The sequence below is a fragment of the Mercenaria mercenaria genome, chromosome 15, assembly GCF_021730395.1.
Source record: "Mercenaria mercenaria strain notata chromosome 15, MADL_Memer_1, whole genome shotgun sequence".
Classification (NCBI taxonomy): domain Eukaryota; kingdom Metazoa; phylum Mollusca; class Bivalvia; order Venerida; family Veneridae; genus Mercenaria; species Mercenaria mercenaria.
In genome coordinates this window covers 24,476,403-24,490,280 of record NC_069375.1, presented here as the reverse complement: position 1 = coordinate 24,490,280, position 13,878 = coordinate 24,476,403, and the positions used below count along the sequence as shown (strand labels likewise).

Genomic DNA, 13,878 nt, shown 5'->3' with positions numbered 1-13,878 from the left:
TATTTGTTTTGCTATGGTGCTTACCATATGTTATATATTTTAGCTTCTTCCGCCAGACGATTTTCCTGGTGATGTCATAACCCGGAAGTACAATGCCCGAGGTTCACTTGTCTTCACTCGCCTGGATGTGATATTCCCAGCGCAGAGCTTTCGTCCCATGGTTGTGCCGTAAACCGCAAAGACGATGATTTTTGTTATCCTCTGAAGTCAGCTCAGGGATGCAATCACCTACCACCATAGGGAGCCAACACGGAATCAACGTATTCACGGTTTAAAGGGACTGTATTTTGAATTTAGAAATCTGTTTTGTTTGTGCTACTTAAAGTTCACAATTACATTAAAGACCTGTGTCACGTCAGATTAGAATGGAAGTATAAGAACTTTTGTATCTAGAGATACTGAACTTTTTTTTTCTTTCTGATAATCAGTTTTTTTTTCTTTTCATATCTATTCATTGTTAATAATCATCTTTTGTAAATAAATTTGTAAATATTGTAAAGGGTGTTGATTTGTTCTGATGGTTACTGTCGCCGGTACGGCCTTTCCTGTCACACTATGCATTGTGGTTCAGACAAGAAGATTTTTAAAGGTTTTCCCTATACAACTCTAAGTAACACTAAGTTTGCCCCAGTGTGGGCTAATTTCAACCCTAACCCTAAATTTAACCCTAACCCTAGAGCGGAGTGATTCCGAATATTTCGAATGTGAATATAAAGTTCATAATTATTCTAGAATCCGTTGCTGCTTGTCTTTGTTGTTTAAAACAGTAGTCCTCAGTTGCTCACATACGCAATACCAAAGATTATAGGTAAGGGTAGATTTCTCGGAAGCACATAGCACCACAAACACAGAATATTTGTGTGATGCGGTCACATAGAAATAGAAGTAAAACTCAAACGACGCGAGGTTGAAACTTGGTGGTTGATTTAGAGCACTGTCTAAAATGAACAACAATCGCGGAAAAAGCAATTATTTCCATATATGTCTAAATGACAATAGTAACTTGAAATCCGACAGAACACTGTGATAATACACTTTTATTAAAACAGATCTAAAGTAAAGCGTGATTGAAAAGAAAGAAATAAATACCGAGTGCTGATGATACAACATTTATAAATATTGTGAAATTTAGTTAATGTGTTAACACAGTTTGAAGTGACCTGTGGTTTTAAGCAAATTATTCAATGTCTTATATTTTTTCAAACATTGATAAAACAATTTTATTAATCATTTTACTTGTAAAATTGAATATGAATAGTTTCTTACTATATGCACTATCAAGTTACAAACAGTATGTCAACTGATTTGAAATACGCTTTTTAATAGAAAAAGTACAATATAATCCAAAGGAACTTATAATAACTTAATTAAACAGGATCCAAAAAAAATAGATGTTCCTTGGAAATACAATCAATCAATATCAATAATTGTATGCACAAACATAAACATAAAACATAAACTTGTCGACGTTGAAAAGAATTAACCGATATTTTCTAGTGATGACGCTGAGATGTTTGCTTAGTTACGGTATTCGCACCAACTGTTTAAAGTATGACACATCTAATGGTGAATATTTCAAATGTTCAAAACAATGTTACAGCAATATACTGTATCCAGTGTGCAAAATGTAAACAACTTTTTCTGTGCTGTTTTTAATAAATTTTGTATAATTCATGATATTTCCTCAAGCTCAAGTAGAGGTAGAGACAAATTTCAAAGTGATGGCCACTGTCCAAAACGTTTGCAGAGAATTTATTATACCATTAATTTTGATAAAAGAAACGACAAACTATTGATAAACAATTATAAAACACAAAATAAAACTGTAAATGTATTTTTTCTAGGGTGCCTCACGTAAAAGGATTTAATGAACACTGGAAAACGAAGGTCGAGTCCTGTGGGTGCGCACTTCATTCAAAAGTAACCTTGAGGCAGAAGTAAAACCTACCTATATTTCTTCCACAATATGTAATCTAAAGAGTAAAGGCAAAATAGAGGTCTTTTACCGCAATGTAACTTTTTTAAAGATGTCTAACCCTGCTCCCTTCTGTTTCAGAGGTAAATTCACTTTAAACAGCTAGAAATCACTTATCAAATGAAAATTGTTCACTTTTGTGCAATAAATCGATAATAAGTCTTGAAAGAAGTAAAAGGTTACTAGAAAAAACGAATATAAAGGAGACAATTGGTCCCAGTGGGGACTGAACCTGTGCCCCCTGAAAAATTCAAGTCAAAGTATGTTTATTGTAGGAATTAAATACTCTTCAAAAGGAGGTAAACTACCTTATTACATGGGTCATACTGCAACAGGAGATGTTGCTTGAGACGTTTTCTTATTTTAGGTCTGGAGATTTTATTTGTAAGCAGCATCTCCCTATAATCATGTTGCTATTTTAATAGGTACCTTGTTAGAGTTTTCTTTAGAATTTATCAGAAGAAGCAAACACAATTCAGCACAAAATACATTACACGTTGATCAGTTCCAAACAGAGTTTATCCAGTTTATTTAGTGAACTCAATTCTATGAATGGCCACAGGTGGCTTATAGGGGCCGTGGGGTGCATCAACAACCACTTGTCTCAACATTGTCAGATCGAGACCCTCTCTTGAATACGTCATTACATGTTCACCTCTAAGGTAGATCTGAAACAATATTAAAGTTCTTTTACACAATGCTGTTAAATAAATTCATTATTGTACTGATAAGAAAGTGACAATTGCAGGAGAAATCATGTATGATACATATGAGATAAGAAATACCATGGACACATATGTAATATGAAAGATCATGACTACGCATGTGTTAAAACAGGTCACTGACAGAGACGAGAGATTCACATGTGGCAGAGTTGACTATATGTACAGATGTGGTTGGAAAGATAATGTACACACATGTGGTAGGATATACGTTTGGATACGCGTAGACAAAGACACAATATTATACTGCACCATGTTTATCAGAGCGAACGTTTCTCATCGAGCTAAATTAGCCAAAATCTTGATATGCTGGACAAAAAGTGGTACAGTAAAAGTTAATTAGATTTTCGAAATTATGTATATATCAAAATGATTTTTTTTTTCAAAGGAAATCACAAACTTTGCTTTAGTACGTGTAAGATAGAAGAAGTCGTTTACATAATAACTGTTCCTGAGGGAAACACATGTAATAAATTTAGCTCTTATCTTTATTTCATCAATTTAATTTGATTTATTATCTATATAAATTAAAAAATATAATGTTAAATTATTTGTCGTCAGACCATTATAATTGGTGACCAGATGTTTAGAACATTTGTTAAAGTACTTTGGAAATGCGTACGCGTACTTATTACAATATGCTAGTACATGTACTTTGTAATGGCCTTTTTTATATCTATTCTAATTATATTATACAAGTTTGCCATTTTCATGATAAACGGGTTCAATATGGTGCTATACATTTAAAGCCAGACACTTAGGGTGCCAAATTCATCCTCAGATAGTACATATACAGAGCGATCTGACAAGGACAGAGCGAGAGAAAGCTCCCCTGAACAGAGAGAAAGAAATCACTTAGATACATGCCTATCCGGCTAACTTAGCCTAGTTCTAGACAGAAAAGCACCGATATTACATAGTTTCTATTATTGTAACTTTCTAGTCATTCTGTTACTTATTATAAGACAAAATGATGAGAAAGACCGAAAGCATCCCGAACACATGAATGAAATAAGCTTTAAACAAACTAAATGATCCCGTTAACGGTAGGCTTTTGAAATGTTATTTGATTGCCGGGTTTGCCATCTTTTCGATTCTAAACGGAAACGAATCACATTCGGATATGTGCAATATTTCAGATTTAGTGCAACGACAGTATCAACAAATACGTCCTTAAAAATCATTTACTTACCTTCAGAATGTCTGCTTGATCAATTTGGATCAAAACCTTATATATGTGATCATCACGTTCCTCCGTAAAGATTTGACGTGAAGCCTCTTCATTCACCTTAACACCATCGACATACTCGGTGAAATATTGCTTATTAGGCGCGTATCTATAAGAGATATGATAACATTCATGCAAATAATCTAACGTCTCTATACTTTTTTATCATCTACAGTAGAATATACTTAATATTGTAAAGCATCAGTAGCTCGAGAAACCCGGGCACAGTCAATAAACTCATGATGTCCCCGATCGTTTTCCATATATTTTCTTGTACGAATAGTTCCAGGTCCTTGGTAACTCGAGCACTCTTAGTCATCCGCTTTCGAGCTCGAGCGATCCGTATTTAACTATACTATGAAAAATTAAGGTATTGGAATGAACAAAATGAATGTTTTGATGATAATCAACTATACTTTACAAAATGTTCATTGATATTGCGCCGATTTAGAACATGCAAAATGTGAAAATGTATTGTTAATATAGTACATGTACAATAATGGAAATGAAATAATTTCGACCTTTCACTAGAGGAGTTTTGGTGATTCAAGTTTAAATCATCAAGTTTAGTTCCCGGGTCAAAATTTTTATTTAATATCATTTATTGGAATTTGATAAAACTTAGTCTAGAAGCTCCTTAGAAAGTCTGTGACTCAGAAATCCATCAAAGGATTTGATATTACTTGTCACAAATGTTTAAAATAAGTTAATATGTCAGGCACATTTTTCAGACCCCTAGCTTAAAGAACAAGGTCGCACTCTGATGTCAAAATTTTGCATGGCAAAAACAGGATCTGTCTCCAGTCCGAGATCCAGGTTTGTTCAAATTTTGCTCCTACGGTTAAATTTGTCCCACCTAGGGGTTCAATTGTTTTACACAGACTAATATAGAAAATCTTCTGGTCTAAAGCCCGAAGGCCTAAAACAGACATTTTGGTATTTAGCATTGCGTCGGGGCCTTGTGTCAAGTTTGTGCAGATCGTTCCCCTTGGATCAAAATTTGCCTTACCCTAGTTTTTCTTGTTTTACATAGACTTACATAGGAAAACTGTAAACATCTTTTTGTCTAAAACTGTTATGCCACGGACTCAGAATTTTGCATTTTGCATTGTGTGGTCGTTTTCTAACAATTTTGTTCACCCCATGCCTTAGTGTCAAACTTTCCATCGTCCTAGTGTTCAGTGATTTTACACGACATAAAGGAACAAAACACATTTTTTTATTAAGGCTGCACAAGCCCGGGAAATGTTGGTGACCGAGAAGGTCGAGGTCACTGACATATCCCAAGGGCTTCTGTAAACGTTCATACGCAAAGCAAACGTGTGATGTTGCTTTTCTTTCATGAATACACCTCACAAACACATGTATCGTTTCAACAGGTGATGACAGTTCTTTTCTAATACTTTCTGATTTACCATTCTGGTTATTATGGTTAGCTTGGAAACGTCAGTCATGTTTTAAATATCCATAACCGCGGAACAGTTACACTGCCAAAAGTATGTATCTAAATATTTTCATTTCTCTTTATCGACATTAACCACATTGTTGCCTATCGATTGAAAATTTGATACAGGGTGACAGTTTGTGAAATCGTATTGACCTGTTTCAAAATTCATAGCATTTAGTGGGAAATTAAACAAGAGGGCCAAGATGGCCCTAGGTCGGTCACCTGAGTAACACACCATTACAGTGTAAATATAATCTGGAGAGTAGATCCATCGGTGGCACCGAGAACAATGCAAACAGGAAAATTGCAGACTCGGTTTGACTGAGTCTGTTCATGAGCAGTTATGGAAAATGTAACACTGCCCACGCCCCTAGCACCGGCTTAAGCAGTATTCAATCTTCAAATCTAAATGAGTTGAAATCAGTGATCCCGAGGGACCAGAAAATATAACAACACTGAGAAGAAGTCGGGGCGACATTATACGGCCGCCATATGCACTCAGCACTTAACACCCGCTGTTGTGTGTAAAGTAGATCCATCGGAAGCACCGAGAACAAAGCAAACAGTGAAAATTGCAGACTCGGTTTTATTGAGTCTGTTCATGAGCAGTAATGGAAAATGCAACACTGCCCACGCCCCCTAGCACCGGCTTAAGCAGTATTCAATCTTCAAATCTAAATGAGTTGAAATCAATGATCCCGAAGGACCAGAAAATATAACAACACTGAAACGAAGTCGGGGCGACTTTTTACGTCCGCCAATCAGCACTTAACACCCGCTGTTGTGAAGTAAATATAATCTGGAAACATGTTTTACCTAGTGATTTCATAGAGACAAATATTCTGACCAATTTTCATTAAGATTGAACCAAAGTACGTGGCCTCTTGAGTGTAAACAAGCATTTAATTTGGTTTAACCTCGTGACCTAGTGAATGTGTTGGATTACTTACAATTTCTAATATTCATAATAACTGCACCCAATCAAAACACGACAATTCTTTAATTATGCGACTGAGTTAACTTCCTAATATACATCTGTAACATTATTTAACGAAATCATACAAACAAAAGAACCATTACTCAGTCTGGATCATTTAAAGTTTTAGCAACTGTGCCTATGGAGCTAATAACTAGCAAACACAATTTTAATTTGTTTGTCATTCATTTACACATTGGCTTAATTCGACAAGTGTGTATAATTGAATTTCGTTTTAAGGCTAATAAAATATTTTGACTAGCCTCAATCTCATATCAAAATTCAGAATATTATTACTAAAGATGATAAATACCTTCATATGAGCCGTGCCATGAGAAAACCAACACAGTGGGTTTGCGACCAGCATGGATCCAGACCAGCCTGCGCATCCGCGCAGTCTGGTCAGGATCCATGCTATTCGCTAACAGTATCTCTAATACCAATAGGCTTTGAAAGCGAACAGCATGGATCCTGACCAGACTGCGCGGATGCGCAAGCTGGTCTGGATCCATGCTGGTCGCAAACCCACTATGTTGGTTTTCTCATGGCACACACATATTGTATTATCTATAAAAAAAATCGTAATCTGTTTTGACATTTGCGTTTTTTGTTTTCGTTGTGAAGTTATGACAACGTTGTGCAGCTTATTTTGAAATATTATCAATAATTAAAAAAAATATATAAACAATATAGTAGTGTCTTTGAGCTTTTGAAAGCATATCCAAAAAATAAATATTCAACATTTTCATACTATCAGGCAAATACTTTTGACAATATATAAAGAGTAAAACTTCAAAACGATTTTACTTTTCTGAAAGCTTTATTGTGTGTTGGTATGTATACACAAGCTTATAATTTTCCCATTCATACAAAGAACGCAAAATATATTTACAATATCCGAATGGAATGGCGGCTGCGACGGACTATCTCTTCTATCCCTTTTCGGTTTGCATAATCCCTCATCTCCTCCGACGAAACGAGATGGATATGGAATCTACAAACAAACGTCTATATTAGCATCTGACACAAACACAAATGTTAACATTATTAGTGATAGAGCCAATCCAGAAAAGGGAAAAAACTGCAAATATATAAATGGATTTCAACAAACCTACTGTGGAAAACACAAAGGTTATTATTTATATCGATATGTGTTACCTCCAAAGGCAATTTAAAAGTTTTCTCAGTTTTCACCCTTAAGTGGGGTCTCTTAGAACAGGTTCCACTGTACTTTGTTTTATACTCAAAACGATAGAATATTATGTTACTCCCTTCATTTTAAAAGGAAAGAAACAGTGATATTTGTAATGTTGTATGATTCAAACGTTTTGACACATGATATAGCATAAAACGTACGCTTACCCACGATTAAGACCTTCAAGAGTCACTTCTACTTTTGCTCCTGTACTTAGGGAACCAGGAATCATCCAGGTTGCAAATCGCTCATCTGTCATCTGAAACTAATACATTTATTGTGCATGAAAATCATAATATATATACATAAATTGTCATTACTATTGAAATTGAAATAATGTTTTAAAGTAGTATACCGGTGGTTGATAGTTTTCTTGTACATAGATTTTCTTCACATACGCATATCCACTTTGCATAGTTTCATTCACAGTCCAGAGAAACGGTAGGCCCTCGCATACGCCTGTCACATTCGACACACGTCCGCCAACAAGGTCATTCTGTGAAAACAGTGGTATACTAAATAGTATAGTGTGTCACTCAACTTTTGGCTTGACATTTAGATCAGCGGAGTCATATGTTGGAATTTAGTTTGTTATACAACTGGATGTAAAATCCATTATTTATTATCTTTACGGACAGTAACTGGAAAATCTGACTGGATAGTTCGGCAGTTTAAGAAGTCCGGTTTCAGATGTAAACAAAATAGGTTCTAATCCCATGATGAAGTGTGTCATTCAATAATTGCTACAAAATGAGTATTCGTTTTATTTTTCAAATGATCTTATTTTTGTGGGCTTTATTTTGTTGATTAATTGTATTTCAGATCTTATTATTAATAACTCTCAAGTTTACAGTTTACTCCCTCTTGTTGCTCTATATGTCTCAATCATTTCAATGTCATGATCCGAGTATTTTAGGCAGATGAATTTGGGCTCCTAAACTGGATCTGCAGCAGCATTACCGATAGCGCTGAACTGTTCTTTAGTGGTGCGAACATGCAACAATGACACATACAAGAAAGTCAAAGAGAGATTCGAACAATGAACTGATATGAGCCAAACGGACAGAAACAAAAATATCTAATCGTATACAGTATACTATTAGTATCGAATAAGTAAATTTTTCACATGCAATTGAGCTAATAGTATACTATAACAAACCCTATCATCATACTGTCACTAATCAAACTGTGTAATGATACTGAAACTGATTATAGTAATAAGATTCTACTTGTATACTATTTATAGATGGTCAATAGTATTTTATTTATTTATTCCTGTCTCATCCATATACACTATAAACAAATATACATGTATACAGCTATTCTATAAGTATTATTTGAGACTTATCTATACAGCATAATTGAGCCGCGCCGTGAGAAAATCAACATAGTGGCTTTGCGACCAGCATGGATCCAGACCAGCCTGCGCACCCAATTGGATTTAGAGAAACCGTTAGCTAACAGCATGGATCCTGACCAGACTGCACGGAAGCTCAGGCTGGATGGATCCATGCTGGTCGCAAAGCCACTATGTTGGATTTCACATGGCGCGGCTCATATAAAGCCACAACATACTATGTTTGTACAAATGCTTAAAATACAGTAGCATTCCAGGAAACACTTGCAGTGTACAAGATATATCACGTTACAAAATACACACTATTGTATAAAATAAATAATTAAAAAGGGTATTTTTATTTTGATACATGAATGATGTTTAATCATGTAATACATCGAGTATGCCTGACTAGAGATAAATAAAATTTATAACTACAACCAGTTAAACATTAAATTGAATATCTATAGCAACAGATTTTAGTATTAGATGTGCACTGGAAATGTGTCACTGCTCATTTTAAAATATGTACCATTTCAATTAAAACTATTACCATTTCTAAAAATAATAACTACTTACATAATAATATTCTTACCATACAGTGTGTTATTTCTCAGTTTCAAGATAGCACTGCAGGTTTTAGCTAAGATTCTGACCATGTCTGGGTGAGTAAACATGAATACCAATCTATCATTATCACACATATTATTAAAATCATCATCAACAGACTGAGCCTTCCTAAAGCCTTCCTATAGCCTAGCCTTCCTATAGCATTCCTATAGAAGATATCACGTAGTTAAGCATATAAATGACATTCAGGTTATACGTGCATTTCTGTCTCGACACAGTCTGTACAAAACGGACATGTTCTTTTAGATACAAGTAAATTAACATATCTTCCAGTTTCAATTCTTTGGGGTGCGACCCCGCATCTGAATTTAGATAGTGCTGACCTATAACAAAATGGTAATTGTAGTTTACAATAAAGCTCAGTTTCATAACCTGTAGGTTCTAAGCTTGTTACCTGGTATGCTAAATTGTATTGTGTTAATAGTATATTAATTGTATACTGCTACCAAAAATACTTATTTTGTACTATTATAAAATAACATTGATATAATTTTTGAATGCTTTATTGACATTTAACATAGTATATACAAGATATATCACGTTACAAAATACACACTATTGTATAAAATAAATAATTAAAAAGGGTATTTTTATTTTGATACATGAATGATGTCAATGAGGATGACATTGTGTACTATACAAGAAAGATTAATTATTCTTATTTGTTTTTTTAATAAACCATTAATGCAGACAAAATACATTTTCTTTGTAATTGTAAGTGACATTTAATGTAGACAACATAAGGGTCTCGAGTGTCTTGAAATGGACAGAGTGCTGAATTGATACAATTACAGATGACAATTACATGCAATGCTCAATAGTCGTAATTTAACTGATCAATTCGAAAAGCTATTTGCTTTAGTCAGGTATGTCAAAATTGATTTGGCATCTCTTCATGTACATAAGATTTAACACAATATAAAATCATGAACTCAGTTATATATGTACATCTAAACATACCGCTCGTAAATGCATAATGTACATTCAGTTTTACCTATACACAAGCCTAAAGTTAATTATTATATAATGGGAAAAAATACATGTTCAGGTCAGTCATGGTATCCACATGCAAAAGTTGGTGATTTAAAAATGTCTGCAATTCTATTTTAAAAGTGGATAATCAATTCTTGGTCAAGTAATTGGTCAAATAACTGATCATCTTCATATAGTTGTGCTCAGTAAGCGTTTAATGCATGTTAGCTTTTAACTGGTGGTTTTTAAGAATTTGATTGTCTATTCTGGCTGCACAAACCAGATGGAATTATTTTTAATATTAGTATACATTTAAGTAAACATACTCTGCCTAACGAATGACTATTGAATTATAATTGACAAAAATTTGCATTGAAAATTGCATACCCAAAATTCATTAGAAATACAAATTTTATCCCCTTGCATATTTTAGTTGTGCAACCTTGACAGATCGGAAACAAATGAACTTGGAGGCTGCATACTATTTTTAGAAAACTTGTTCTTGAAATATCGAAATCTGTCAAACTTTTTTTATTCCTTTTTTTTAAATACTTCCATATTAAGTATATAAGTAAGTATATATACTAATGTATCTTTGTTTATGTACATTTTGGAACAAAATTTTAACTATTTTTAAACCATATTCTATTCAGTACAAATTACATATTGTTCCTTAACGATAAAATTGTGTTTGTATATACATATTGAAAGACTGTATGTATATACAACCAAGTCACTACCATTATAGACCAGGTCAACTACAGCAAACGCCTTTTTAATTGTTAAGACTTTCACAGTTACAATTGTAAAGGCAATAATGACACATCTAGCATGTTTGAGGATGGACAACATTAATCATGGTACCTGTTACATTCTTTTCTAATGATGTTTACGATGTTTTATGATTTTAGACAATTTGAAATAGTACAACATTCTTTCATATTCAGACTTGTTTATTTTGTTTGCTCATTTATTTATGTGATATCTTTATCACCAGTAACTGGACGCATCAATGTAATGTGTGTGTGTTTTTTTTAAAAAAAAATGATACAGTTATGTCTCATGTACTGGGATTGGTTACCTTCCGTTAAGTACTTTTTCATGTTTAAACATTTATACTACATTGAGAATCATAATATAAAAGCACCAAATTTGAAGGAAGGAAAAATATTCTAAAGATGTTATTTGTGTTATAATTGTAAAAATATTTTCGCACTGTGTAAAAATATTTTTTCTCTTGTTCATGGTTTATTTCTAAAGGAAACTATAAAATGACCCGTGCCATGAGAAAACCAACATAGTGGCTTTGCGACCAGCATGGATCCAGACCAGCCTGAGCATCCGCGCAGTCTGGTCAGGATCCATGCTGTTCGCTTTCAAAGACTATTGCAATTAAGGATACTGTTAGTGAACGGCATGGATCCTGACCAGACTGCGCGGATGCGCAGCTAGTCTGGATTCATGCTGGTCGCAAACCCACTATGTTGGTTTTCCCATGGCACGGCTCAAATATGTTTTGAAAATATTTCAGATATGTTCATAAACAGTATTCAGTTATCGAATTAGTCATATTATTGAAAATAATGCAAAACAGGTTCATTTCAAATTATTGCAAAGTCATTAAACTGAAAGTGAATGAGGAGTTATTGAAATTATATTACGCTGTTATATTTAAATTTTGGTCATTTTTCTATTTTCAGGAGTATCTAGGCATACAAGAATTAAATCTATGCAAAGTAGATCATTAATAGTCAAAGCAATGTAATAAAACTTAAGTCAAGATATATATTTACCTCCAGAATGTCCTAATATCTTGAACAATTTGGTATGAGTATTTCGAAGAGCAATGGTCTGGTAAGTTCAGTGCTCAATAAAGAAAATTTAAATGAGGGCAGTTGTAACACCACATTGCATTATCCTTAAGAATGAAAAATGTAGCTTTTTTCGGAGCAACCGTTTATTTTCACTTAATATGCAAATTAAGCATATCTCCCATTGACAAATGAAAACTCGCCTTATCGTCTATGGAAAGAAACGCGTGAGAAAGCCAGTAAAAAGCACATGTAATATCTGTGCAGATTGGTCGAAACGTGGGATTCCCCGAGATTTCAATTTCATATTTCCATATGTAAAATATTGTTTGGTTCACATGCAAGCTATTTCTTCTTTTTTAAAGTTCTGAATTAACACATTTACAACTGATACAGGAGATTAAAGGTGGATGTTGCTCATTTATTGTTAGAATCCTGTCTTAACTGATCCGCGAAAATAATATTTCAATTAAATCTAAATAAATATATCGTCGAATCGATATAGCGAGACAGAGAAGCAAAGGCACAAAATGACTTAGCCTAGGTCGACCTATGACGTCAAAAATGTAGTTACAGATGCTGATGTGTTCCTGCGCGACATTTCGCTACGGCTTTAAAGCATTACAAATCAATGATATTTGAAATATATACTTAAAAATTAACAAACAAAAAAAAAATAATAACAAAAGCACGTCAATAGAAAAGAAAGGTGTAGAAATTACTATGTGTACTGATAAAGTTTATTGGTAAACTAGAATGCTTTTGTTTTTCTTTTTCCTTTTTCAATTTCCTTTTTCAAGTTGTTGGAATCAAGCCATCTAAGATGAGGTTTTATTTATCATTTATACTGATACTGAAAAATTCTCGAAAAACTCTTTCTCTCAAGGCTCAAAATATCGTTAGGGAAAACATATTGAAGAATATTTCAGAAACTGCATTTTATAGCAGAGATTTATATATAAAGAATTACAAGGACTGATTCCAGTCTAACAAATCCGTCTAACGGATCCCATTTAAGTCATCGACATACATTTTGGTATCTAATTATTTTAAAAACTATTTTCAAAAAAAAACAAAAAAAAAAAACAACTTGATCCTTTTTAACACATCGCTTCTCTAACTATATTGATTACTGAAATAAAAATCAAACTTTTTGCAGAACAGCAGTAGCACATTTGTTTATCCCAGGATGTTGATGAATCACTTGGAAGTTTCCCTTCTTTATCGCCTTCTCTATCTGAACACCGGACGAGATAGATATTTTGCTAAATACAAAAATCACAGTAAGAGAATAGACACTTTTTAACTCCATGACTGAACGATCCGAGTAACTAGAAGGAACGAAATATTGTGCGGGATCCGAGAGTTGTTTAAATCTTCAAACAACTTATATGTAATTCTATATTCAGGTTTAATATTTTATAGCTTTTGCTTGGCGAAAGACAAAACACTTGTGACGAATAACTTGGTTCTTTGAAAAACAGAAAACATTTCAACACTAAAAGTCTTCATAACTTCTGATGTTCGAAAAGAATTAGCGAAATGGATTGTGACAAGGAAAGGTTATTGTATTTCATATTAAGTAC

The 13,878-nt window shown here is 33.7% G+C and overlaps 1 protein-coding gene across 1 annotated transcript; it reads right to left on the bottom strand.

Moving 5' to 3' along the window:
* Nucleotides 1-1,021: 1,021 nt before the first annotated feature.
* LOC123560415 (uncharacterized) lies at nt 1,022-13,603 on the bottom strand. The gene is made up of 6 exons (XM_045352614.2): nt 13,443-13,603; nt 7,899-8,039; nt 7,711-7,808; nt 7,241-7,342; nt 3,890-4,034; nt 1,022-2,643 (listed from the first exon to the last, which is right to left on the bottom strand). The coding sequence occupies exons 2-6, from the start codon at nt 7,956-7,958 to the stop codon at nt 2,503-2,505; spliced, it is 546 nt and encodes a 181-aa protein (XP_045208549.2). The 5' UTR covers nt 7,959-8,039; nt 13,443-13,603; the 3' UTR covers nt 1,022-2,502.
* Nucleotides 13,604-13,878: the final 275 nt, after the last annotated feature.